Raw genomic sequence first — 27,085 nt, forward strand, 5'->3', positions numbered from 1 at the left:
AGCATAACTACACCAACTTCCTTTTTACTTGTATTTGCATGATATATCTTTTTTCTTTTCTGAAACAGGGTCTCACTTTGTCACCCAGGCTGGAGGGAAATGGTACAATCATAGCTCACTGCAGCCTCAAACTCCTAGGCTCAGGATTCTCCTGCCTCAGCCTCCAGAGTAGGTATGCTACTATGCTTGGCTAGGTTGGTTGGTTTGGTTTTTTTAGTAGAGATGGTCTCTCTATGTTGTTCAGGCTATTCTCAAACTCCTGGTCTCAAGCAATCCTCCTGTCTTGGCCTCCCAAAATGCTGGGATTACAGGCATGATCCACTGTGCCTGGCTGATATATCTTTTTAAAATTTGTTTAATTTTAACTGTTGTATATTTTATATTAAAAAGCACATAATTCGGTTCATATTTGGTTCGTATTTGAAAACCCAGTTGATAATGTCAGTACTCCAGTACCTGAAGTACTTAGTCCTTTTATATTTATTCTGCTTACTGATATATTAGGTTTATCTGTCATTTTACTATTTGCCTTCTATTTCACACATTCCTTTTGTCCTCCTCTGTCTCTTTTTAAAAATTAATCAAATGTTTATTACTCCTTTTCCTTTAATTATACGTTTTGCTCTTCTTTAAGTGGTTAGCCTAGAGATTGCAACTTGCATCTTCAACCTATTACACACTAAAAATACATATTATTACTTTAATTTCATTACTTTCTTGATAATGCTAAAACCTAGCACTTTATCCGTGCATACTCATGGGAAGTTGATCTCATGTTAATCTTTTGGCTTGGAAATCTTCCCCCGTGGGAAGGGATGAAAGCTGGAGACAAACTTATGCTGAGAGAAGCTGTCCACTCCTCTCCACTGTCCATAAATTGGACTTGACCAGAAACCAAACTGCAGCTGGGCTGGTTGGCAAAAATGATTTTGCCTTGGTGCAGCTGATGCATTAAGCCAAACTAGGCATTGATGACTGGCTGGGGGTGGGAAGGAGACAAGCACATGAGCTTGAGAGTTTATGTCTGTGACTGGGTCTGTGATAGGACATTAGTGGGTGGAGCAGCCGGCTGGCTCTGACCAAGCTGAGCTGCCTGCTCGTCCAATGTAATGTCTACGAGCCTCTACCTAAGGAAGTGGGGGACAAAAGTAGGGGAATTACTCTACAGCAGCCCACATGGTTACATAAGACTATGTGGTAACCTGGCATACAAGCTGGTGCAGTGGCAATGGCAGCAGCTTGGTGCAAGTCTAGGGCCACTGGTGGAGCCCTCTGAGCTGCAGCCTGAGTCGCGTCCTGAAGGTTCCGATAGTGCAGATGGATCAGGTGGATTTAACCCTAAAACAGAGTCCGGTCAATGACATCTGCTGACAGTTAGTGACAATTAATGTCAATGTGAACTCAAAAACTCCCTAAGGAGACAATTAGAGATGGGCTTTTGAAGAAATAATAAATAATGACTAGTATTTTAAAGGTTGAAGCTAAAAGAACATGGGGACACTTTTGCAAACAGTAAACAGGAAAGGGGCACTTTTACTTTGTTATCACTGCCATTGAATAAGGCATTGGTTTTAATGCGGGGTCCTCAGGTCAGCAGTATCACCCAGTATCACCTGGGAACTTATTAGATATGTAAATTCTCAAGCCTCACCCTAGAGCTGCTGAGCTAGGAAGTAAGTCATAGGGCACCAACAATTTGTGTTTTAACAAGGCCTCCAGGTAATTCTAATGTACCCTAAAGTTTTAACTCAAGGTCGTGGAAGTCAGTCCATGAGCCTAAAATGGAAAACAATGTTGGATGAAACTTCTAGCTTTATTTCCCTAAATATCTAATGTCTGTTACAGGTAACATATGGTAAAAAATAACACTGGTTGGTAAACCTATCTGGACTGAGATGATTGTAAATAAACTACAAATACCTGATGAAAAGCCACAGCTTTGAGCTTCTGAGTGTCAGGGTTCTTATAGCCAAGCCATGTCCCTCTCCAGGACTCTATGCTCATGGGGCTATTACAAAAGATATTGATTCTTTTTTGGAACTTAGGGTATCTAAGCTAGGGTAGTTCCCACAATTAATAAATTGATTTGTTTCCTTCTATCTGAACTGACACTTGGCAGAAAATGCGGGTGGGCAGAGAATGGCCCCTGGACTAAGGTGCGAGCTATGTGAGGGCTCACTCTGGAGGTATACCTCTGATGCTGCTGCAGCGGCATGAATGTGAAATGTCTAACTGGTCCTAGGATTATCTAACGTGGTCAGTACAGTTCCCTTCTGCCTTTTATTGTTTTATTATCAATGATATTTCATTTTGATTTCAGTTCCCATCTGCCTTTTATTGTTTTATTATTGTTGTCATACATTTTTACTTTGGAAGATGTTACTGTCCGTATTTTGTAAAGCCATCCTCATTTCTCTGTCTCCTCGAACATTTACCTTTTCTGTGGCTTTCTGTTCTTTCCTATATTTCTAAGCCTCCATGTGGGACGGTTTTCCTTCTGCCTGAAAAAACCCTTTAGTGATTTTTTAGTACAATCTGTTGGTAACACGCATCTTCCAGCTTTTACTGGTCTAAAATCTTTATTTAACTTCCATTTTTAAAAAGTGAGGTATAACTTACATAAACAAATGCTCAGATCCTAAGTGTAACATTCACTTTTGACAATTAAGTAACAAAGACACAGAAATACCAACACTCCAGAAAGTTCTTTCATGCGGTATCCCAGTCAACACCTTCCCCCACGGAGTAATCACTGATCTGATTTCTATCCCTATATGTTATTTTCCCCTACTCTAGAATTTCATATGGTTAGAATCTTAACTATGCATTTTTTTGTGACCAACTTCTTTTGTGAGAATAATATTGAGATTCATCAATGTTATGGATGTTGGTTCTTTTTTGCTGAACAGTATCCACTGTCTCAATAGACCACTGTTTACCTATTCTTCTATTGATGGGCACCTCACTGTTACCAGTTTTATTGGCTATTATGAATAAAGCTGCTGTAAATATTTTTTTTCCAAGTATTTTGTGGTCATATGTTTTCATGTCTCTTTGATAAATTTCTAGCAGCAAAATTACTGGGTCATGTATATGTAACTTTTTAATAAACTGACAAACTGTTTTCCAAAATAATCATATTATTTTCTACTCCCACTAGCAACATACGAGGGTTCCAGCTGCTCCACATCCTCTCCAACATTTGTCATTATCAGTCTTTTTCACTGTAGCCCTTCTACAGGGTATGAACTGGTATTTCTTTTTTTTTTTTTTTCTCTCAAAGATATATTTATGCATACTTAATTAACATGTACTCTGGGAGTGCAATAAAGCTATAATACATTCCTGCATTTCTTTTTTTTTTTTTTTTTGCATACATTATCTCATTTAATCCCAACTTAATGCCCTAGCAGGTCGATGTTATTTCCTTTTTTTTTTTTTTTTTTTTCTTTTATTGTAATTATTATTATTATTATTATTATTATACTTTAGGTTTTATGGTACATGTGCCCAATGTGCAGTAAGTTACATATGTATACATGTGCCATGCTGGTGCACTGCACCCACCAACTCGTCATCTAGCATTAGGTATATCTCCCAATGTTATCCCTCCCCCCTCCCCCCAACCCACAACAGTCCCTGAAGTGTGATGTTCCCCTTCCTGTGTCCATGTGTTCTCATTGTTCAATTCCCACCTATGAGTGAGAATATGCGGTGTTTGGTTTTTTGTTCTTGCGATAGTTTACTGAGAATGATGATTTCCAATTTCATCCATGTCCCTACAAAGGACATGAACTCATCATTTCTTATGGCTGCATAGTATTCCATGGTGTAGATGTGCCACATTTTCTTAATCCAGTCTATCATTGTTGGACATTTGGGTTGGTTCCAAGTCTTTGCTATTGTGAATAATGCGGCAATAAACATACGTGTGCATGTGTCTTTATAGCAGCATGATTTATAGTCCTTTGGGTATATACCCAGTAATGGGATGGCTGGGTCGAATGGAATTTCTAGTTCTAGATCCCTGAGGAATCGCCACACTGACTTCCACAAGGGTTGAACTAGTTTACAGTCCCACCAACAGTGTAAAAGTGTTCCTATTTCTCCACATCCTCTCCAGCACCTGTTGTTTCCTGACTTTTTAATGATCGCCATTCTAACTGGTGTGAGATGGTATCTCATTGTGGTTTTGATTTGCATTTCTCTGATGGCCAGTGATGGTGAGCATTTTTTCATGTGTCTTTTGGCTGCATAAATGTCTTCTTTTGAGAAGTGTCTGTTCATGTCCTTCGCCCACTTTTTGATGGGGTTGTTTGTTTTTTTCTTGTAAATTTGTTGGAGTTCATTGTAGATTCTGGATATTAGCCCTTTGTCAGATGAGTAGGTTGCGAAAATTTTCTCCCATTTTGTAGGTTGCCTGTTCACTCTGATGGTAGTTTCCTTTGCTGTGCAGAAGCTCTTTAGTTTAATTAGATCCCATTTGTCAATTTTGGCTTTTGTTGCCATTGCTTTTGGTGTTTTAGACATGAAGTCCTTGCCCATGCCTATGTCCTGAATGGTATTGCCTAGGTTTTCTTCTAGGGTTTTTATGGTTTTAGGTCTAACATTTAAGTCTTTAATCCATCTTGAATTGATTTTTGTATAAGGTGTAAGGAAGGGATCCAGTTTCAGCTTTCTACATATGGCTAGCCAGTTTTCCCAGCACCATTTATTAAATAGGGAATCCTTTCCCCATTTCTTGTTTTTCTCAGGTTTGTCAAAGATCAGATGGTTGTAGATATGTGGCATTATTTCTGACGGCTCTGTTCTGTTCCATTGATCTATATCTCTGTTTTGGTACCAGTACCATGCTGTTTTGGTTACTGTAGCCTTGTAGTATAGTTTGAAGTCAGGTAGCGTGATGCCTCCAGCTTTGTTCTTTTGGCTTAGGATTGACTTGGCGATGCGGGCTCTTTTTTGGTTCCATATGAACTTTAAAGTAGTTTTTTCCAATTCTGTGAAGAAAGTCATTGGTAGCTTGATGGGGATGGCATTGAATCTGTAAATTACCTTGGGAAGGATGGCCATTTTCGTGATATTGATTCTTCCTACCCATGAGCATGGAATGTTCTTCCATTTGTTTGTATCCTCTTTTATTTCCTTGAGCAGTGGTTTGTAGTTCTCCTTGAAGAGGTCTTTCACATCCCTTGTAAGTTGGATTCCTAGGTATTTTATTCTCTTTGAAGCAATTGTGAATGGGAGTTCACTCATGATTTGGCTCTCTGTTTGTCTGTTATTGATGTATAAGAATGCTTGTGATTTTTGCACATTGATTTTGTATCCTGAGACTTTGCTGAAGTTGCTTATCAGCTTAAGGAGATTTTGGGCTGAGACAATGGGGTTTTCTAGATATACTATCATGTCATCTGCAAACAGGGACAATTTGACTTCCTCTTTTCCTAACTGAATACCCTTGATTTCCTTCTCCTGCCTAATTGCCCTGGCCAGAACTTCCAACACTATGTTGAATAGAAGTGGCGAGAGAGGGCATCCCTGTCTTGTGCCAGTTTTCAAAGGGAATGCTTTCAGTTTTTGCCCATTCAGTATGATATTGGCTGTGGGTTTGTCATAAATAGCTCTTATTATTTTGAGATACGTCCCATCAATTCCTAATTTATTGAGAGTTTTTAGCATGAAGGGTTGTTGAATTTTGTCAAAGGCCTTTTCTGCATCTATTGAGATAATCATGTGGTTTTTGTCTTTGGTTCTGTTTATATGCTGGATTACATTTATTGATTTGCGTATATTGAACCAGCCTTGCATCCCAGGGATGAAGCCCACTTGATCATGGTGGATAAGCTTTTTGATGTGCTGCTGGATTCTGTTTGCCAGTATTTTATTGAGGATTTTTGCATCAATGTTCATCAAGGATATTGGTCTAAAATTCTCTTTTTTTGTTGTGTCTCTGCCAGGCTTTGGTATCAGGATGATGCTGGCCTCATAAAATGAGTTAGGGAGGATTCCCTCTTTTTCTATTGATTGGAATAGTTTCAGAAGGAATGGTACCAGCTCCTCCTTGTACCTCTGGTAGAATTCGGCCGTGAACCCATCTGGTCCTGGACTTTTTTTGGTTGGTAAGCTATTGATTATTGCCATAATTTCAGCTCCTGTTATTGGTCTATTCAGAGATTGAACTTCTTCTTGGTTTAGTCTTGGGAGGGTGTATGTGTTGAGGAATTTATCCATTTCTTCTAGATTTTCTAGTTTATTTGCATAGAGGTGTTTGTAATATTCTCTGATGGTAGTTTGTATTTCTGTGGGATCGGTGGTGATATCCCCTTTATCATTTTTTATTGCATCTATTTGATTCTTCTCTCTTTTTTTCTTTATTAATCTTGCTAGCGGTCTATCAATTTTGTTGATCCTTTCAAAAAACCAGCTCCTGGATTCATTTATTTTTTGAAGGGTTTTTTGTGTCTCTATTTCCTTCAGTTCTGCTCTGATTTTAGTTATTTCTTGCCTTCTGCTAGCTTTTGAATGTGTTTGCTCTTGCTTTTCTAGTTCTTTTAATTGTGATGTTAGGGTGTCAATTTTGGATCTTTCCTGCTTTCTCTTGTGGGCATTTAGTGCTATAAATTTCCCTCTACACACTGCTTTGAATGCATCCCAGAGATTCTGGTATGTTGTGTCTTGGTTCTCGTTGGTTTCAAAGAACATCTTTATTTCTGCCTTCATTTCGTTATGTACCCAGTAGTCATTCAGGAGCAGGTTGTTCAGTTTCCACGTAGTTGAGCGGTTTTGAGTGAGATTCTTAATCCTGAGTTCTAGCTTGATTGCACTGTGATCTGAGAGACAGTTTGTTACAATTTCTGTTCTTTTACATTTATTGAGGAGAGCTTTACTTCCAAGGATATGGTCAATTTTGGAATAGGTGTGGTGTGGTGCTGAAAAAAATGTATATTCTGTTGATTTGGGGTGGAGAGTTCTGTAGATGTCTATTAGGTCTGCTTGGTGCAGAGCTGAGTTCAATTCCTGGGTATCCTTGTTGACTTTCTGTCTCGTTGATCTGTCTAATGTTGACAGTGGGGTGTTAAAGTCTCCCATTATTAATGTGTGGGAGTCTAAGTCTCTTTGTAGGTCACTCAGGACTTGCTTTATGAATCTGGGTGCTCCTGTATTGGGTGCATATATATTTAGGATAGTTAGCTCTTCTTGTTGAATTAATCCCTTTACCATTATGTAATGGCCTTCTTTGTCTCTTTTGATCTTTGTTGGTTTAAAGTCTGTTTTATCAGAGACTAGGATTGCAACCCCTGCCTTTTTTTGTTTTCCATTTGCTTGGTAGATCTTCCTCCATCCTTTTATTTTGAGCCTATGTGTGTCTCTGCACGTGAGATGGGTTTCCTGAATACCGCACACTGATGGGTCTTGAGTCTTTATCCAATTTGCCAGTCTGTGTCTTTTAATTGGACCATTTAGTCCATTTACATTTAAAGTTAATATTGTTATGTGTGAATTTGATCCTGTCATTATGATGTTAGCTCGATGTTTTGCTCGTTAGTTGATGCAGTCTCTTCCTAGTCTCAATGGTCTTTACATTTCGGTATGATTTTGCAGTGGCTGGTACCGGTTGTGCCTTTCCATGTTTAGCGCTTCCTTCAAGAGCTCTTTTAGGGCAGGCCTGGTGGTGACAAAATCTCTCAGCATTTGCTTGTCTGTAAAGTATTTTATTTCTCCTTCACTTATGAAGCTTAGTTTGGCAGGATATGAAATTCTGGGTTGAAAATTCTTTTCTTTAAGAACGTTGAATATTGGCCCCCACTCTCTTCTGGCTTGTAGGGTTTCTGCCGAGAGATCCGCTGTTAGTCTGATGGGCTTCCCTTTGATGGTAACCCGTCCTTTCTCTCTGGCTGCCCTTAACATTTTTTCCTTCATTTCAACTTTGGTGAATCTGACAATTATGTGTCTTGGAGTTGCTCTTCTCGAAGAGTATCTTTGTGGCGTTCTCTGTATTTCCTGAATCTGAATGTTGGCCTGCCTTGCTAGATTGGGGAAGTTCTCCTGGATAATATCCTGCAGAGTGTTTTCCAACTTGTTTCCATTCTCCCCGTCACTTTCAGGTACACCAATCAGACGTAGATTTGGTCTTTTCACATAGTCCCACATTTCTTGGAGGCTTTGCTCGTTTCTTTTTATTCTTTTTTCTCTAAACTTCCCTTCTCGCTTCATTTCATTCATTTCATCTTCCAGGGCTGATACCCTTTCTTCCATTTGATCGCATCGGCTCCTGAGGCTTCTGCATTCTTCACGTAGTTCTCGAGCCTTGGTTTTCAGCTCCATCAGCTCCTTTAAGCACTTCCCTGTATTGGTTATTCTAGTTATACATTCTTCTAAATTTTTTTCAAAGTTTTCAACTTCTTTGCCTTTGGATTGAATATCCTCCCGTAGCTCGGAGTAATTTGATCGTCTGAAGCCTTCTTCTCTCAGCTCGTCAAAGTCATTCTCCGTCCAGCTTTGTTCCGTTGCTGGTGAGGAACTGCGTTCCTTTGGAGGAGGAGAGGTACTCTGGTTTTTAGAGTTTCCAGTTTTTCTGCTCTGTTTTTTCCCCATCTTTGCGGTTTTATCTACTTTTGGTCTTTGATGTTGGTGATGTACAGATGGGTTTTTGGTGTGGATGTCCTTTCTGTTAGTTTTCCTTCTAACAGACAGAACCCTCAGCTGCAGGTCTGTTGGAGTACCTGGCCGGCCGTGTGAGGTGTCAGTCTGCCCCTGCTGGGGGGTGCCTCCCAGTTAGGCTGCTCGGGGGTCAGGGGTCAGGGACCCACTTGAGGAGGCAGTCAGCCCGTTCTCAGATCTCCAGCTGCGTGCTGGGAGAACCACTGCTCTCCTCACAGCTGTCAGACAGGGACATTTAAGTCTGCAGAGGTTACTGCTGTCTTTTTGTTTGTCTGTGCCCTGCCCCCAGAGGTGGAGCCTACAGAGGCAGGCAGGCCTCCTTGAGCTGTGGTGGGCTCCACCCAGTTCAAGCTTCCAGGCTGCTTTGTTTACCTAAGCGAGCCTGGGCAACGGCGGGCGCCCCTCCCCCTGCCTCGCTGCCGACTTGCTGCTTGATCTCAGACTGCTGTGCTAGCAATCAGCGAGACTCCGTGGGCGTAGGACCCTCTGAGCCAGGTGCGGGCTATACTCTCCTGGGGCACCGTTTCCTAAGCCCGTCGGAAAAGCACAGTATTCGGGTGGGAGTGGCCCGATTTTCCAAGTGCCCTCTGTCACCTCTGGAAGGGGAACTCCCTGACCCCTTGCGCTTCCCAAGTGAGGCAATGCCTCGCTCGGCTGGCGCACGGTGCGGTCACCCACTGACCTGCGCCCACTGTCTGGCACTCCCTAGTGAGATGAACACAGTACCTCAGATGGAAATGCAGAAATCACCCGTCTTCTGCGTCGCTCGCGCTGGGAGCTGTAGACCGGAGCTGTTCCTATTCGGCCATCTTGGCTCCTCCCCCCTGAACTGGTATTTCACTGGGGTTTTATTTTTCATTTCTAGATGACTAATACATTTGGTACTTTTAAAATGTAATTACTACACATATATCGTGTTTTGTGAAATGTCTATTCACAAAACTCACCTTTAAAAAATTGCGTTGTCTTTTTAAAAATTACTAAATTGTAGTTCTTCATATATTTTGAACTCAAGTCCATCAGATATATGTATTGTGAATATTTTCTTTAAGTCTGTGTCTATTTTCTTAAGTGTCTGTTGAAGATAAATTTTATTTAATTTTTTTTTAAGCTGGAGTGCAGTGGCACAATCATAGCTTATTACATCCTCAAAGTCCTGGGCTCAAGCAATCCCCCCACCTCAGCCTCCTGTGTAGCTAGGATTACAGGTGTTGCTGGCTAATTTTTAAATTTTTTGTAGAGATGGGGTCTTGCTATGTTGCCCTGGTTGGTCTTGAACTCCTGGCTTCAAGTAATCCTTCTGTCTTGGCCTCCCAAAGTGATGGGATTGGAGGTGTCAGCCACCATGCCCAGCTGAGAAATTTTAATGAAGTCCAACTTATCAATTTTTTTTTTCTTGTAGAGTTCATGTTTTCTAAGAAGTCTCTGCCTACACCAAGAACTTAAAGAGAACATCTTATGTTTTGCTCTGGTAGCTTTATTGCTTTACCTTTACTTTTATGTCTATAATTTATCTCAAGTTGATTTTTCTGGATGATGTGAGGTATGGGATTTTTCTTCTATATGCATATCCATGCATTCCAGACATACTTATTACAGAGATTTTACTTCCTTCATTCAAATGCTGTGGTGCTCTTTGAGAAAATCACTTGACCATCTATGTAAGGGTTTATTCTTGGCCTCTCTCTTCTGTTTCACTGTTCTATTGGTTTATCATTTTGCCAATAACACACATAATGATTACTTTATTTGCTTCATTTTTAAAGGATATTTGCAGGGTACAGAGGTCTAGGTTGGTGCTGTTTTCTTCCAGCAATTGAAATGTCACTCTGTTGTCTTCTGGTTCCATTGCTCCTGCTGAGAAGTCAGCTGTCAGTCTTGGACATTTGAAAGTGAGTTCTTTTCTCTATCTTTTAAGATTCTATTCTCTGTCTTTTGTTTTCGGCAATTTGCTATGATATTCTAGTAAGGCTTCTTTGTATTTATATCTGTGGATCACACACTTTCTTGAGTCTGTGAAATAATGTCTTTCATAATTCTTAGGAAATAAATTCTGAGCCATTACCTCTTCAAACATTGCTCCCGCCTTGTTCTCTCTCCTCTTCTCCTGGGATTCTGTATGTTGGATTTTTTCGTTTTTGGATGTGTCCCACATGTCCTTTATTCCCTTATCTCCCCTCTGCCTCCACAAATTCCTTTATATCTTTATATATCAGTTTGGATATTTTCTACTAAAAATGATTTTCTTCTTCATCTTCAGTTTGGATATTTTCTAATAACCTGTTTTGACCTATCTTTCATCTTTTCCGCTGTGACTAATCATCTGTTCTACTGTTCTACTTGTTATTGTAGTGAAAACTCATAAAATTTATCTTAACCATTCTAAGTACACAGTTCAGTAGTGTTTAGTATATTCACATCATGTAACCAACCTTCAGAACTTCTTCATCTGGGAAAACTGAAACTCAGTATCCATTAAACAACTTTTCACACCCCCTTCCTCTCAGTTGCTGGCAACAATCATTCTATTTTCTGTCTCTATGAATATGACTACTCTAGATACCTCACATAAGTGGAATCATTCAGTATTTGCCTTTTTGTGACTGGCTTATTTCACTTACTATAATTCCTCAAGATTCTTCCATGTTGTAGCATGTGTTGGAATTTCCTTCCTTTTTAAGGCTGTATTCATAGTATGTACATCCCATATTTTGTTTATCCATTCATCTGTGGATGGGCACACAGATGGCTTCCACCTCTTGGCTACTGTGAATGGTATGGCTATGAAAATGGATGTGCAAATATTTCTTTGGAATCCTGCTTTCAATTCTTTTGGATATATATCCAGGAGTGGAACTGCTGAATCATATAGTAATTCAATGTTTAATTATTTGAGAAACTGTGATACTGTTTTCCATAGTGGCTGCATCATTTTTTTTGTTAGTTTTTATTTCATAATCATAAACTTAACTCTGCAATCCAGCTATATGTGGAGGGATATAATGAAAATATAGAACTCAAAGAACTGCAGTGAGAGCACAAATGTTATAGGATATTGTGAGCTAATGGGGTGGAACGGTGCTCTCCTGAGCTACAAAAGGAAAGGTCTGGTGGTTAAGATAAAACACAAGTCAAATTTATTAGCGTTGTGTGCAGTTGGCAATGGCGATCTTGCTTGTCTTGCCATTCCTGGACCCAAAGCATTCCATGGCTTCCACAATATTCATGCCCTCTTTCACCTTGCCAAAGATCACATGCTTGCCATCCCACCAGTTGGCCACAGCAGTGCAGATGAAAAACTGGGAACCATTTGTTTTGGGTCCAGCATTTGCCATGGACAAGATGCCAAGACCTGTATGCTTCACAATAAAGTTCTTATCATCAAATTTATCCCCGTAGATGGATTTGCCACCAATGCCATTATGGGGTATGAAGTCATCACCCTGGCATATAAACTCTGGAATAATTCTGTGAAAGCAGGAACCAAATCCTTTGTCTTTATTGTTCAGAGTGTGAAAGTTTTCTCCTGTCTTTGGAAATTTGTCTGCAAATAGCTGAAAGGAGATGTGTCCTAAGGGCTTGCTGTTGATGGTGATGTTGAAGGGCACAGTTGGGATGACCATGGCCTAGTGACAGGGGGTGTTGGGGGACAGCAGTGTCTGCAAAGCCAGCTGCATCATTTTATATTCCCACCAACAGTGCATAGGCATTCCAATTTCTACATCCTTGCCAATGCTTATTAATTTTATGTTTTTAATAGTGGCCATCCTAATTGGTGTGACGTGATATCTCATTGTGGTTTGATTTGCATTTTCCTGATGATTTGCGGTATTGAGCATATTTGCATATGCTTGTTGGCTGTTTGTATATCATCTTTGGAGAAATGACTATTCAAGTCCTTTGTATCTTTTTTAATTGGGTGATTTTGTTTTTAATTTGTACAAATTGTTTATATAATTTGGAATATTAACCTTTTATTAGATGTACGACTTGCAAATATTTTCTCCTAGTCTGTAGGCTGTCTTTTCACTCTGTTAATTGTGTCCTCTGATGCCCAGAAGTTTTAAACTTTAATATGGTCCAATTTGTCTATTTTTACATTTGTTGCCTGTGCTTTTGGTGTCATATCCAAGAAATACATATATTGTCTTAATGCTTTTTTCCTGTTTTCTTCCAAGAGTTGTACAGTTTTAGGTCTTACACTTAGGTCTTTGGACCATTTTGAGTTAACTTTTGCATATGATATAAGGGTCCAACTTCATTCTTTTGCATATGAATATACAGTTTTCCTAACACCACTTGTTGAAGAGACCATCTTTTCCCCATTGAATGGTCTTGGAACCCTTGTGGAAAATTATTTGATTATATATATGAGGGTTTATTTTTGGGCTTTCCATTGTCTAATTTGATTTTATACCCATCAATTGAGTTCTTAATTTCAGTTATTGCAATTCTCAGCTCTAGAATATCCATTTGATTCTTTTTATCCCCCACAAGTTCCAATTATCTGGGGGGAAATTTCTCTTTTATTTATTTTCTCCCTGTCTTCTATTTTCTTGAACACATTATCATTGTTATTTCAAGTCCTGGTCTTAACTTCACTGCCTGAATCATGTGTGGGTATATTTCTATTGTCTGCTCTTTCTCTTGGTTTTCAGTCCCACCTCTTGAATGTCTAGTATAATTTTACTAAAAGCTTGACATTGTGTCTAAGAAGTTGTAGAGGCTCCATATGATGTTATCTTCTAAAGAGAGCATTCATACATTCCTTAGCTTGGCAAGTAGACAATAAACTTAATTCAATAGCTGACTGAATTTGGGCTGCTATGCCATTGTGTAAAGGCTACAGTTGGCAATGGTGGTCTTCTTGCTGGTCTTGCCATTCCTAGACCCAGAGTTCACTTACCCTTAGTTTTGTCCCTTCTTAAAAGGCACAAATCTCCAGACTTTCCAAATGAAATCCCCAGACAGTCACCAAAAGCCTCTTGTCCTCAATGCTGGGTCTTGAACTCTAATACTAGCCTCCTAAAAACAGTTTTTCATAGCTTTCTACTTGGCTTTCTGGTCTCTTGTGTTTTGTAGCTTCAGAATTTGCTAATGTATTGTGAAGGGTACTAGGCTCACATCTCTGTCCTTCCCTTCTCAGCAGGACCTTAGCCTTTCTAGTATCCAATCTTATTTCTCTAGCCCTGCATGACTTCTAAAGGCTGTTGGTTTCTCTGTCCAGATCAGCCTCCTGTATTGTAGCAGATCATTCTCTCTTTTAAAAAAAAAGCTTGCATTTCCATTTTTTTCCTCTTTGTAATTCTGTTTGACAATTTTCCATAATTTTCTGCTTTCATTTTCTTTTCTGCTGCATCTAGTCCATTTTTCTAAGATTGTTGACTTTCTTCCTTCCTTGTAAAAGCTCCTTAGAAATTAGGTTTAAAATCCCTTTATCTGTAATATAATTTGAAAATACTGTTCCCAGCTTTTCATTTTGTTCATTGTGCCTGTTTGAAATGCAAATTTTTAAAAAAAATTTAGTTATTCATATTTTTCCTTAGTGTGTATGAATTTTGAGTCGATTAGGAAATTTTCCCTATATCCAAGTTATAGAGAAATTCCCATGCATTTTATTTGTACTTGTATGAAGTCATTTTGTTACATTTAGTTTAATCTCTGATCCATTTAAAATTTATCTTGGTGTGTAGTAGAAGGAATGGATGTAATTTTTTTATTTTTTTTGAGATGGAGTCTCACTCTATTGCCCAAGCTGGAGTGCGGTGGCACGATCTCAGCTCACTGCAACCTCCGCCTCCCAGGTTCAAGTGATTCTTCTGCCCCACCCTCCCGAGTACCCGGGATTACAGGCGTGCACCACCACGCCCAGCTAATTTTTTTTTGTATTTTTAGTACAGATGGAATTTCATCATGTTGGCCAGGCTGGTCTTGAACTCCTGACCTCAGGTGATCCATCTGCCTTGGCCTCCCAAAGTGCTGGGATTATAGGCAGGAGCCACCACACCCCGTGGAATGGATATAATTTTATCTTTTCCCCTATTTAGCATTAAAACATACATTTCCTTTCACTGATGAGATGCTGCCTTTACAGTATTCGAAATTGCCATATGCAATTAGTCTTTTATTCTTTCCCATTGGTTTGTGCATTCATGCAGCAATATCAAACTACATTAATTAAAGGCTTCATGTACATTTAATGTCTTCTAGGTTAAATCCTCCTCTTCTCCCACTGTTCTTTTTTTCAGTTTCTCTAATTATTCTTGATTGTTTCTTCGAGATAAACTTAAACAATTATTAATAGCTTGCCTGGCACCAGAAAAAAACCCGGCATTTTTATTGCTATTGCATTAAAATGACAAACTAACTTAAGAGAACTGACATTATATGATGCTGAGACTTCACATGCAAGAACATGGTTAAGTCTTTCCATTTGTTCAAGCCTAGTTTTGTATTTTTCAGAAGAGTTTTAAATTTTGGAGATTAAAAAAAAATTGCCTAAGGTATTTTCTTTTAAAATTCTCTTACAACTTCTTTTTTTAAATTGTATATATGAAAGCTATTTATTTTTGTATGATAACCGTACTGATTTCTGGCTTAATCTGTATTGGTCAATATCCATTTCCATGCTAAGAAATTTAAATCTTTGGAAATTTGTTGAGGCCTTTTTTATGGCTCAGTCATATGTTAAGTGTTCACATATGATAAACGTTCCTTCCTTGTGCATGTAAAAGAATGAATTTTGGGCCGGGTATGGTGGCTCACACCTGTAATCCCAGCACTCTGGGAGGCCAAGGCGGGTGGATCACGAGGTCAGGAGTTCGAGACCAGCCTGGCCAATATGGTGAAACCCCATCTCTACTAAAACATACAAAAATTAGCTGGGTGTGGTGGCACATGCCTGTAGTCCCAGCTACTTGGGAGGCTGAGGCAGGAGAATCACTTGAACCTGGGAGGTGGAGATTGCAGTGAGCCAAGACAGCACCACTGCACTCCAGCCTGGGCAATAGAGTGAGACTCTGTCTCAAAAAAAAAAAAAAAAAAGAATTTTGTCACTGCTGGATTCAGTGCTTACATATGTCAGCTAGGTCCAGTTTGTAATTGTGGTGTTTTTGGTCTGCTATAATAATAACTGCTGTCAGTTATTATAATTTTATTCAAATCTACTTTGATTGGGAATATGTCTATTTCTTCTGCCAGTTATGTCAATGTTTACCTTATATATTTTAGACTATGTTCTTAGGTGCACACAGTTTACAGAACATACCTACCTTGTGAATTAAATCTATATTACTTTCCTATAGCTACTGTGACAAATTAACACATACTTGGTGGTTTAAAACAATAAAAATGTATTCCTTCACAGCTCTTAAGGCAGTAGGTCCAAAATCAGTATCATTGGGTCAAAGTCAATGTGTCAGCAGGGCTGTGCTCCCTTCAGAGGATCTAGAGAATCTGTTACTTCTCTCTTCCGGTTTCTTGTGGCTGCTGGCATTCCTTGGTTTGTGGCTGCATAACTCTGCCTCTATTGTCACACAGCCTTCTCCTCTTCAGGATTAAGTCTCTCTCTGTCTCCTTCTTTATAAGAATACATGTGATTGGCTTTAGGACCCAACTGGATAACCCAGGATAATCGCTCCATCTCCAGATCCTCAATTTTATCTGCAAAGTTCTCTTCTTTCCATACTGTGTATGTATATAGTTTTCACAGGTTCCAGGGATTAGAACGTGGATATCTTCGTGGGGGGGCACAATTTAGCCTGCCACAGATCCCTTTATTGTTATAAAATATTCCACTTTAACTCCAGTAATGCTTCTTATTATAAAGTTTACTTTTTCTGACAAGGGTATAGTTATATAGCTGGTTTTTTTTTTTTTTTTTTAATCTAGCCCACATTTAATTCTTAAGTTACACAGTCTTCCTCCATGTAACTACTGATGTACTTGGGTCTATATTTGCCATTGTACTATTTGTGCTCTACTTTTATGTACCTTTATCTTCCTCGACTTCCTTTGGATTAATCAAATGTTCTACATGATTCCATTTTCCTTCTATTAAGTTACATTTAAAAATAATTTTTAGTTGTTAGCCTAGAGCTTAAAACATGCTTTTTTACTTATTAAAGCCAATGCAAATTATTACTTTTACTACTTGGCTGATACCAATTAAGCCTTAGGACTTTTAAACTCTATTTGCTTCCCTCTCATCATTTAAGTTATTGCTACCATTAATTTTAGATATACAGTACACAAAATTGAAACTCCTCAGGGTGTACAATTATTATTTTGTACAGTTACTATTCATTTACATATGTTTCCCAGTGTTCTTCATTCTTTCTTCCAAGTCCATATGTCTATCTTGGATTATTTTCCTGATAAACTTCCTTTAATTTTTCAGTGCAGGCCTACTGGTGCCAAATTCTCTCTGTTTTTGTTTGTTTGAACACATATTTGTCTTGCCTTAATCTTTTAAGAACATTTTGACTGGTTTAGAATTCTAAGCCTGCAGTTTTCTTATTCTAGCACTTTAAACATGTTGTTACAATGGCTTCTAGTTTCTATCATTTCTGTTTAGAAGCTAACAGTCTCATTGTTGCAACTGTGAAGGCAACTGGTGAATTAACAATGGGCCACATATTCTTTGTCACTACCATCAGGTAGAGGATATTTTCCCTGCCTGTAATTTTGAGCAGGCTCCAGGACTTGCTTTGAAAGGCAGCATGGATGAAGTAGTGCTGTTTCAGTTTTACGCACAGGCTCTAAGAGGCCTGGCCCAGATGCTTCTGCTTTCACCCTCTTGGAGCCCTCAGTCATCACATGAAATAGCCCAGGACCCTGCTGGAGAGAGAACTGCAGCTGTGCCAGAGCTAATGCAGCCACCCCAGTTGAGGCCCCAGACATTTGAGTAAAGCCATCTTTGGTGGAGTCCCCACATGTCTGCAGTTGCATAGATGACTCCAGGTGAGACCAGAAGAAATGCCCAGCTGAGTCCAGTTCAGACAGTAGAATCTTAAGCAAAGAATAGTTTTGTTTTAAGGTAGTAAATTTTGGGGTGATTTGTTAGGCAGAAAAAGATAACTGAAATAGTATTTGGTATTTAAACAGAGCACTGCCATGATAGAAACTTAAGACATGTAGCACTAGTTTGGGGACTGGGTTATAGACATTTGGTGGAAGAGCAGCAAAGAGACTACTAATGGAGGCTGGAAAACCACTGAGGAAATTGGTATTTCAGGCTGGACAGAAGCCATGTAATCTACTGACAAAACAAGTGAGACTGTATCTTGGAAGACAGAAAAAGTACCTAGTGAAGTTATAAATCTGGCTAAGGTTTCCAGGAAAAATGCTGAAAGTGATAAGCAATTTTTCAAAAAACACCTGTAGAAAGGTATTAAAAGAGAGAAGAACTAAACAAGGAACTGCTCAGTTTCAAGCAGAATTTAGAGGAAAATACTTTCAATCTGGGACTTGCAGGGTTACAAAACAAAACTTTCTCGTTACCAGCTTCTCCAGCAAAAGGTTCTAAAGTTTAAAAAAAAAATCCAGGGTGTTAATTGTAAGACTATGGCCTGAGGATCAAGATAAAATAAAGCACATGCAATACAACCTTGTTATTACTACAGATGCTCCCTGACTTACAATGGGGTTATGTCTTGATAAACCCATCATAAGCTGAAAATATTAAGTTGAACAGTATACCTAACCTACCATACATCATAGCTTAACCTGTCATTGCTTAAACGTGCTCAGAACACTTGCATTATGTTATAGTTGAATAAAATAATCTAACACAAAGCCTATTTTATAATGAAGTGCTGAATATCTCATGCTTTACTGAATACTGTACTGAATGTAAAAAATAGAATGGTTGTATGGGTACTTGAAGTATGGTTGCTACTGAATGAATATAGCTTTCATACCATCCTAAAGTAAAAGAATTCTAAGTTGAACCATCATAAGTGGGCGACCACCTGTACTTCAGAAAGATTTAAGCCAGTGCCTAGCTGATGCTCTCAGTTAGACAAAAGACATATAAGACTCTAAAGGGTATCATTCCCTGATTGACATTCAAAGTACATAGAGGACTTCTTGAAGAAATTTGTGGGTGTGGCTTCTCTCTGGTAGAGTGAGTGGTTTATAATTTCAAAGTCCACAAAGCTTTTTAAAGAAGTTGTGCCAGTGTGGATAACTGTGCCAGTTGGGACAGAGCCTAGAAGCAGGCTGAGAAAGCTATTCAGCTACAAAAACAGGACATTTCTCATGGAAAAAGAAAGAGCTCAAAGGAAAAAGTCAAGAACTGAGAAACAGAAAAGGGAGCCAACTTCAGAGAACCAAAATAGACTAATCAAATGTTCCCTACCCCTGGAATTGGGGGAATTGGTGACATACAGGCAGATGGATTTCACAACTGCCATGGGATTGCTACACACCTTCAATTTCCTCTCTTGTAAACTTAGTCAATTGATGTGACATCGTATCCTTGCCATAACAATGTAGGTTGCATGTGCGGGGGTGGATAAGACCAGTAACTGTTTTTTAATTCATAGGTTTACAGGTGAAGAGAAGCTGTATCTGAGGAGTCTCTTCCATACACAGGAATCCTCTCTTATCTGAGGGGAATATGTTCCAAGACCCCCAGTGTATGCCTGAAACTGTGGATAGTACCGAACCTTATACCAACTATTCGAACCTTATACAAACTATTATTTTTTCCTATATACAAACCTATGACAAAGTTTAATTTATAAATTAGACACAGTAAGAGATTAATAATAATAAAACAGAACAATTACAATAATATACTGTAATAGAAGTTGTGTGGATGTGGTGTGCATCTTTCTCTACCTCAAAATGTCTTATTATACTGTACTCATCTATTTTTGAACCTCAGTTGACTGTGGGTAACTGAAAACTGTGGAAAGCGAAACCATAGTTGAGGGGGAACTACTGTACACAAGTAGACTCTGAGCCTGATGCCATAATTGGATGGGACTGTGGGGTTCTTGGGGTGGGTGTCATTTTGCATGCAGGAGGAATTTAAGCAATTTGAGCCAGTAGGAAGACTCAGGCAAATGAGAGATGCCCTAAAATTCTATCTGCCCTCCTCTTCACCCATGTCTTATCAAGAAGTGAAGTCCTATCTGTTTCCTTGAATCTCAGCTGGCTTTGTGATGGCTGGCTCTGACCAACAAGAATGCAGTTGAAATGATGCTCTATGAGTTTCTAGGCTTTGAGAAGCCGGGCAGATTCTGTTTTTTTACCCTTCTGAAGCCCTGACCCGTCACGTGCTTATTACTGTGCCAGAGAGACCAGGTGGAGCTGGAGAGACCAGATGGACTTGGAGGGATCACGTGGTACTTAAGAGACCATGTAGAGATGGAGCCTCGACAGCTCCCACTCTTCCAGGCTTCCCCAGAGGCACCAAACATGAGAGTCAACAGCTCTTGGGTGTGTAGCCCCGGCAACATAAGTGACTTCAGGTGAGATCAGCAGAAGTAGTGCCTGGCTGAGCCCAGCCCAGACAGCAGAATTACAAATAAATAAATGGTTGTTAAGTTCTGTAATAGTAAACAGCCATTTGTTTGTTTGTAACAATAGGTAACTGATACAGAAATAATATTTTTCCTCCTGGCTCTTAAACTTTTAATTTTCCTAGGTGTGCTTTTCATTGCACCTATTCTGCTTGGGGTCTGCTGAGCTTCTAGAATCTGTAGGCTACCTTTCATCCATTTTGGAACATTCTAGCCCATTTCTTCAAATATCACTTCTGCTCGATTCTGTTACTTCTCTATCTCCCAGACCCTAATTATATGTATGTTAGATCTTTGGAGTTTTTCCATCACGTTTCTTATGCTCTTATCAATCCCCACACTTCCTTATTTTCTCTGTGGTTGTGTCTGTATATTTTTCTAGTTCACCAATTCTGGGCTGTGCTCTGTTCAATCTGTTATTAAACCCATTCAATGAGTTTTCATTACCGTATTTTTAAGTTATAGAATGCTTATCTGATTTTTAAAGTAGTTTTTAGTTCTCTGGTGAAAAGGTACTTTTTTCATCTACTTTCTTCATCTTTTCCCTTATTTTTCTGAATATATTAATTGTAGTTATCTTAAAGTCCTTGTCTACTGAGTATAATATCTCTATTATCTGTAAAGCTACTCCTATTGTCTGCACTTTGCCTTATTATCAACCATACATTCTTGCTTCTTTGCATATCTAGTATTTTTTTCTAAAAATTGTATTCTGGTCTTTCTGTATAAAAGAACCACAGCGGCTCCAGATATTATACTTCATCAGGGCAGTTTTTCCCTTCATTCTATTAGGCAAAGAAGTCGTAAGACTATCAACTCATTCCTGCCCGATAATGTTAGGTTGGGGCATACAGTTTGGCAAGACTCAATTTGTCTGGGTCATTCCTGTTCCTCTGCTGTGGCACTCTCCAGGAATTCTGATTAGGAACTAATCTAGACCTAATGCTAGATAAGGAACTAATCTAGATGTAATCAGAATCCCCAGAGTGCCACAACTGAGGAACAGGAATGACCTCAGGTGTCTAGTAGGTAGGTGTTTGTCTCCTCAGCCCAAAAGACTTTTTCCTGTTAGAGATCCCCAGCTCACTTCAGTCTCCCATCGAAGTAGTATTAAGATGAAAGTCCTGAGGGGAAAAAGCCCTATGCTTATGGCTGGCTCTGTTACCCAGCATCTCCTTATTTCCTAAGCAGTGCGAGATGGAGAGATTTCACTCTACCTTTCCTAAGTTTTGAGCCTAATCCCCCAGACTCCTGTGTGGCCTTAGTTCTAATCAAAATGCTCCTTGGAAAAAAAACTGGTCATGTGTTTGATTTCCAATCTGTTAACTCCACTTTGAACAACTGCTAAAAGCTTTACTACTTTCTCTTTTTCCTCAGTAATGGCTTTCTCCCTAGGCTAAGGCCAGTTCTTAGCTCACACCCTGAATCAACAAGTGCTGGGGGCATAGGCAGGGAGACACAGCTGGCAATCACCAGCTCACTTTGGAAAGGTTCTTCTGTCACTAGCAATTTAGTTCTTTCGTATCTTGTTGCTTGCCTGGTTTTGTGATAGCTTTAAAAACATGATTTTAAAAGTTTATCTGGTTCATTAAAGTTATTGTAATGCACTGACCTGCCTTGATCTACTACATCCTAACTGGAATATTACTTTTACAGGTATATTAACTTTTAATGTTATTTGACTAAATTCTTGTATTCTTTGTAGTTGCTTTTCCATGGATTCTTTTGGGTTTTCCAGACATATGATTTTATTAGATACAGTAGGCAGTCTGAATGCCTTTGTCTATATTAATACATTCAAACTCATGTTGAGTAGTAGTAGATAGAGTGGACATTCTTGTCTGGTTCTTGACTTCAGTGGAAAAGCATTTAGAAGGCGCCTAGTAAGGTCCTGGCTTTTCTGCTAAGTGATATATGTGTGTGTGTGTGTGTGTGTGTTATTGTGCTAAGAAAAGTATCAATTATTAGAGTTCTTAACCTAAGTTGGTACTGAATATATCCAATGTTTGCACAAGTCTGGATATGATTATATGATTTTTCCTCTCTATCAATATGAAGGATGATATTAATGGTTTCCAAATAGTAAATCAATTCAGTATTCCTAGAATAGCCTTTTAGTCACGATGTATTTTTCAAAATATGCTGTTAGATTATGTTTGCGACTATTTTACCACTTTTGAATTGTTAACAAGAGAAATAGGTTGGTAGTTTTATTTTTTGATGCCATTTTTTTCAGATTCGGGGAACAATGATATGTTTTCTTTGTAAAATACATTTTCTTTTTTTGATACTCTGAAATACAGCAGCATTGGAAATTTTTGGTCTTTAACGGTTTGTAAAAGTCCTCTGTGAAGTCATCTGGGTGGGCCTAGTGTGCTTTTTGGTTGGAGTTAACTATTTTTTCCATTTCTTCTATGGCAATCTTTCTGATTTAGATGCTGTTTCTACTGAGAAATAATATTTTTAGAAAACTACAATGCAGCATTTTTTCTGCATTGTAGTTTTCTAAAAAATATTATTTCACCTAAGTTTTCAAACATATTTGAATAAATTATATGTTTTGGTCAAAGTAGTCTGATTCTCTAAACTTCCTATTTTTGTGGTCATGTCCCCCTGCCTTTCGAATTTTATTTTGGCAATCTCCTTTTTCTTTATTAGGTTAGCTAATGATGTATCTATTTTATTGATATATACCTCAAACTAAACTTTTGGATTCACTGTTTCTACTGATTTTCTGTATAATTAATGCATCCTTTTTCTTTGTTAATTCTTTTGCTTTTAGTTTATTTTTTCATCCTGGTTTTGGGTGTTTAATTTATATCTTTTCTTCTTATTTTTCATTTTTATTGATACAGTACTTAATGCTATGAAAATTTCTCTGAAAACTGTTTTAGTCTGTTCTACAGACTGTTATTTTGTTTTCATGTATCTTCAAGAAATTCTAAATTTTTTATTTTCCCTTTGACTCAGTAGCTGTTTAAATGACATGTTTTAGAATTTCCAGGTAGGAGGGCTCTTATATTGTTATTATTATTATTATTATTTTTGCATTCTGGCCAGAAAATGCTACTTTTATTTTCTTCTTTGGAATTTGTTCACTGCTCTGATATAATTTTCACGAATGAATATTCTATGTTCAAATGATGAAAAGATGTATTTTCTATAATCAAAGTTCAGAGTTTGATATATCTAATAAGATCTACCTTACTGATTATGCTATTTAGGTCTTTTATATCCTTATTAATTTTTTGTCTGGTATTATGTGGTATATTTTAATCTGTTTCTCTGAATCTCCCTTAGTCTCTGCTTTATGACATTTGTTTCTGAGTTACTGGATATATAAATACTAATAATTATTATAAATTTATTGTAAACTGTAGTCTTTAGCATTTTAAAGTATATTTCTTTGTCATGTCAAGCTTTTTGATCTAAGTTTTTCCTTGTTAGGTATGGAGATCATAAACTTTGTTCTCTTATTTGTATTTGCCTTGTATGCTTTATCCATTCTTTTATTTTTACCTTAAATCTTGTTAAATTTTATTTGGATATTTCTTGAATACAGCATAATGTTTGGCTATGCTTTGTTAAACAATTTGAAAATCTTGTTCTTTTAATAGTTAAGGTAAGAACATTTGCAATTACAGATATAATTGTTTGTCCTTGGTCCCTTGAATTCATCTGTTTAATATGTGTACATGTGTATTCTTTTACTATACTGGCTATCTTATTTGCATACTGTCTTTTTTCAGCTTATCTTTTGGTATTTAGGAAGGCTTGTATTGTATCTATATAGTAAGGCCTTTATATAATACCATTACTCTCCCTTCCTTCATACTTTTTTTGGGCTATATTCTATTGGTCCCCTACTCTGAACAGTATGGAAATTACCTGATAAACTTTTCTTACATTTCTACCTTTCCTCCCCACCAGCATTTAATTTGAAGTATCATTCTTTAATTCCCAACCAGTACCTATTAAGTAATCAGTGAGCTTATTTTACCTTTCATATATTCTCCTATTCTCTCACCATTTTTTGATAATTGTACTATACCTACATTTTCAGAGCTCAAACAATCCCCAACTTAGGATTTTTCAACTTTATGACAATGTGAAAGTAACAGGCATATAGTAGAAAGCAGTACAACACTCTTGTGAGCTGTAGCTGCCAGTCAGCCACATGATCACAGGGTAAACAGCTGATACTCTATAATATACTGTGCTGCCAGATGATTTTACCCAACTGTAGGCTAATATAAGTGTTCTGAACACATTTAAGAAAGGCTAGGCTAAGCTATAATGTTTGGTAGGTTAGGTGTACTAAATGCATTTCGACCTATGGTTATTTTCAACTTAACAATGGTTTATCAGGATGTAACTCCATGGTAAGCTGAGGAGCTTCCATAACATACGATACTGTCTTGCCTCTCTTAGAGCCATTATTCAGTCTTGGCTCTATAGACAAATATATAATGCTTGCTACTAGTCCCTTATACCAATGCTGCTCTGGTCATTTTGGCTGTCTGAAGCTTATCTCTAGACAGTCTTCTCAAGAAGGGGCTCATGGAAACAATATTTGTTACATGTTAATGGCAATTTGTCTGTGGACTCTATATTGATGGTCAGTTTGGTAGCACATAAAATCCATGGCTCCTCTTTTTTTATTCTTTAAGTATTCTAAATATGTTACTCCATTGTCTTCTGGAATCAAGAGTTGCTGTTGAAAAATCTGATTATATTTGCTTTCTTTCTTTCTTTCTCTCTCTCTCTCTTTTTTTTTTCTTCCAAGATGGAGTAATTTTGCTTCAATAAGCACTGCTGTTGACTGTTCTGGATCAGTTTTCTATGACACACAGTGCACCCTTTTAACAAAATATATTTTACAGAAATAGAATAAGACTCAAATCTTATTTATTTGAATCTAGAGCTTAAAATATGTTCCTCTCTAACACGTTATCTTCAATTTTTCTTTAACTCTCTATTTTATTTTCGTCACTTGTCACTTCTGTCCTCTATGTCCCTTTCTGTGTTTGTGCTGTATTCCTCTTGCTGCTCCTTTCAATTTTGTCATCAGTTCTGTGGCAAAATTTTTCTACTACTGACCTGTTTGGCCTGGCACTCAAGTTTAATATATTTCAGTTTTCTATCTCCTGTTTTTATATCCATTGCTAATCTTTCTCCTGTGTTTTTATATTTTTGCTTTGTGATCTTTATTTATGTAGGCAAATTTTTTTTTTTTTTTGAGACAGGGTCTCACTCTGTTGCCCAGGCTGGAGTGCGGTGGCATGATCATGGCTTACTGCAACCTCAACTTCCTGGGCTCAAGCGATCCTCCCACCTCAATCTCTCAAGTAGCTGAGACTACAGATGTGTGTGAGCATTTTAATTTTTTTGTAGAGACAGGGTCTCGCTATGTTGCCCAGGCTGGCTCAAACTCCTGGGCTCAAATGATCCTCCTGCCTTGTCCACCAAAGTGCTGGGATTACAGGCATGAGCCACTGTGCCTGGCCTAATATTTTAATCCATGGAGAAAAGTTCAGTCTGAATTATAATGTGTTCCATGACAATATTTTCCTGCTGTGTGTTCTTTAGTAAGTTTTGCTGCTTTTTCCTATGGTTTTCATTCATTCATTCATTCATTCATTCATTCATTCATTATTTATTGAGACGGAGTCTCACTCTGTCACCCAGGCTGGAGTGCAGTGGCACGATCTCGGCTCACTGCAACCTCCACCTCCTGGGTTAGCACTGATTCTCCTGCCTCACCCTCCCAAGTAGCTGGGATTACAGGTGCGTGCCACCACACCCGGCTGATTTTTGTATTTTTAGTAGAGATGGGGTTTCACCATGTTGGCCAGGCTGGTCTTGAACTCCTGTCCTCAAGTGATCCACCCGCCTTGGCCTTCCAAAGTGCTGAGATTACAGGTGTGAGCCACCAGGCCCGACCGGTTTTCTTTTATTTTTGTATCAGTGCTGTCTCTGCTCTGTTTTTATTACTCAGGATTTTCCTGGTTGGGCTACTTACAGAAAGTTCCTTCAGGTAGTAGAATTTTGCTGACGTTTTCTGAAATTGCTAACCCTGCCTGACTTCTGCTACAATTCATCCTGTATGGTTTCTGTGTGGATCATAACCACTTTTGGCAATCCTTACTTTTTTTTGAAGTCTGGGGATCATGTGTTTGCCCTAGTTTCATTATAATTGGAGTCTGCTGATGATTTTTCCATGTGCGATATCTGGAAGATGAAGGAAGTGGCTATCTCACAATGTCACATTCATACTTGAAGTTGGGTTGATTCTTTAAATGACTATGTTAAATTAGTTCTTTAATATTATACAGTAATAAAGTAGAGAGATTCTTAGCCATAAAGTAATAAAATTACATTTAAAAACCCCTCCTCTTTACACAAATATCACACAGAGGAAGAAAAGGAGTCTTAGAACCTCTCAATGATATTTTCTGTAGGCTCTATGAAAATGCAATTTGGTAAATATTTTGTTTCATGATTTCAAGAGAAAAGACATTTCAAAGTGTGTTTCCCATCCATCATCCAAAATACCAAATATTCTTCACCATCAGAAGGATATCTGACTTATTTCATATACCTAGATTCCATGGTTTCCAATGCTACCACCTCTATACACACATACTGGGGTAAAGAAGAGAAAACTGACGAGGTAAGTTTCACCACAGAAAGCAGGCAGAGACACAGAAAAGAATATTACCCAAGTGATAGAAAAAGCGACTGAAACATTCTGAGGGGAGTTATTTCACATTATCCTTTTAGCCACCAAGTGCTAAGTAACTAACAGAAGAGGTTAGAGACACTTAGGAGCAAGTAACCTAGAAAAGAAGTTAGAAGGAGGGCAATTGTTTCCAGCTTTTCTGTGGGGTGACTTA

At 38.3% G+C, this 27,085-nt stretch overlaps 2 protein-coding genes across 6 annotated transcripts in view; both read right to left on the reverse strand.

Moving 5' to 3' along the window:
* TTC17 (tetratricopeptide repeat domain 17) overlaps positions 1-27,085 on the reverse strand; it is a 144,109-nt gene that overhangs the window by 22,534 nt on the left and 94,490 nt on the right. The gene's annotated exons all lie outside the window — the stretch shown is intronic.
* On the reverse strand, positions 10,063-27,080 carry LOC103891822 (peptidyl-prolyl cis-trans isomerase A). Its single transcript, XM_063728467.1, has one exon. The coding sequence runs from the start codon at positions 12,279-12,281 to the stop codon at positions 11,799-11,801; it is 483 nt and encodes a 160-aa protein (XP_063584537.1). The 5' UTR covers positions 12,282-27,080; the 3' UTR covers positions 10,063-11,798.

Source organism: Pongo abelii, chromosome 9, assembly GCF_028885655.2.
Source record: "Pongo abelii isolate AG06213 chromosome 9, NHGRI_mPonAbe1-v2.0_pri, whole genome shotgun sequence".
Taxonomy (NCBI): domain Eukaryota; kingdom Metazoa; phylum Chordata; class Mammalia; order Primates; family Hominidae; genus Pongo; species Pongo abelii.

What these genes read in the sequence shown, in the direction of transcription:
- LOC103891822 (XM_063728467.1), bottom strand. Translation starts at nt 12,281, where the DNA reads ATGGTCATCCCAACTGTGCCCTTCAACATCACCATCAACAGCAAGCCC.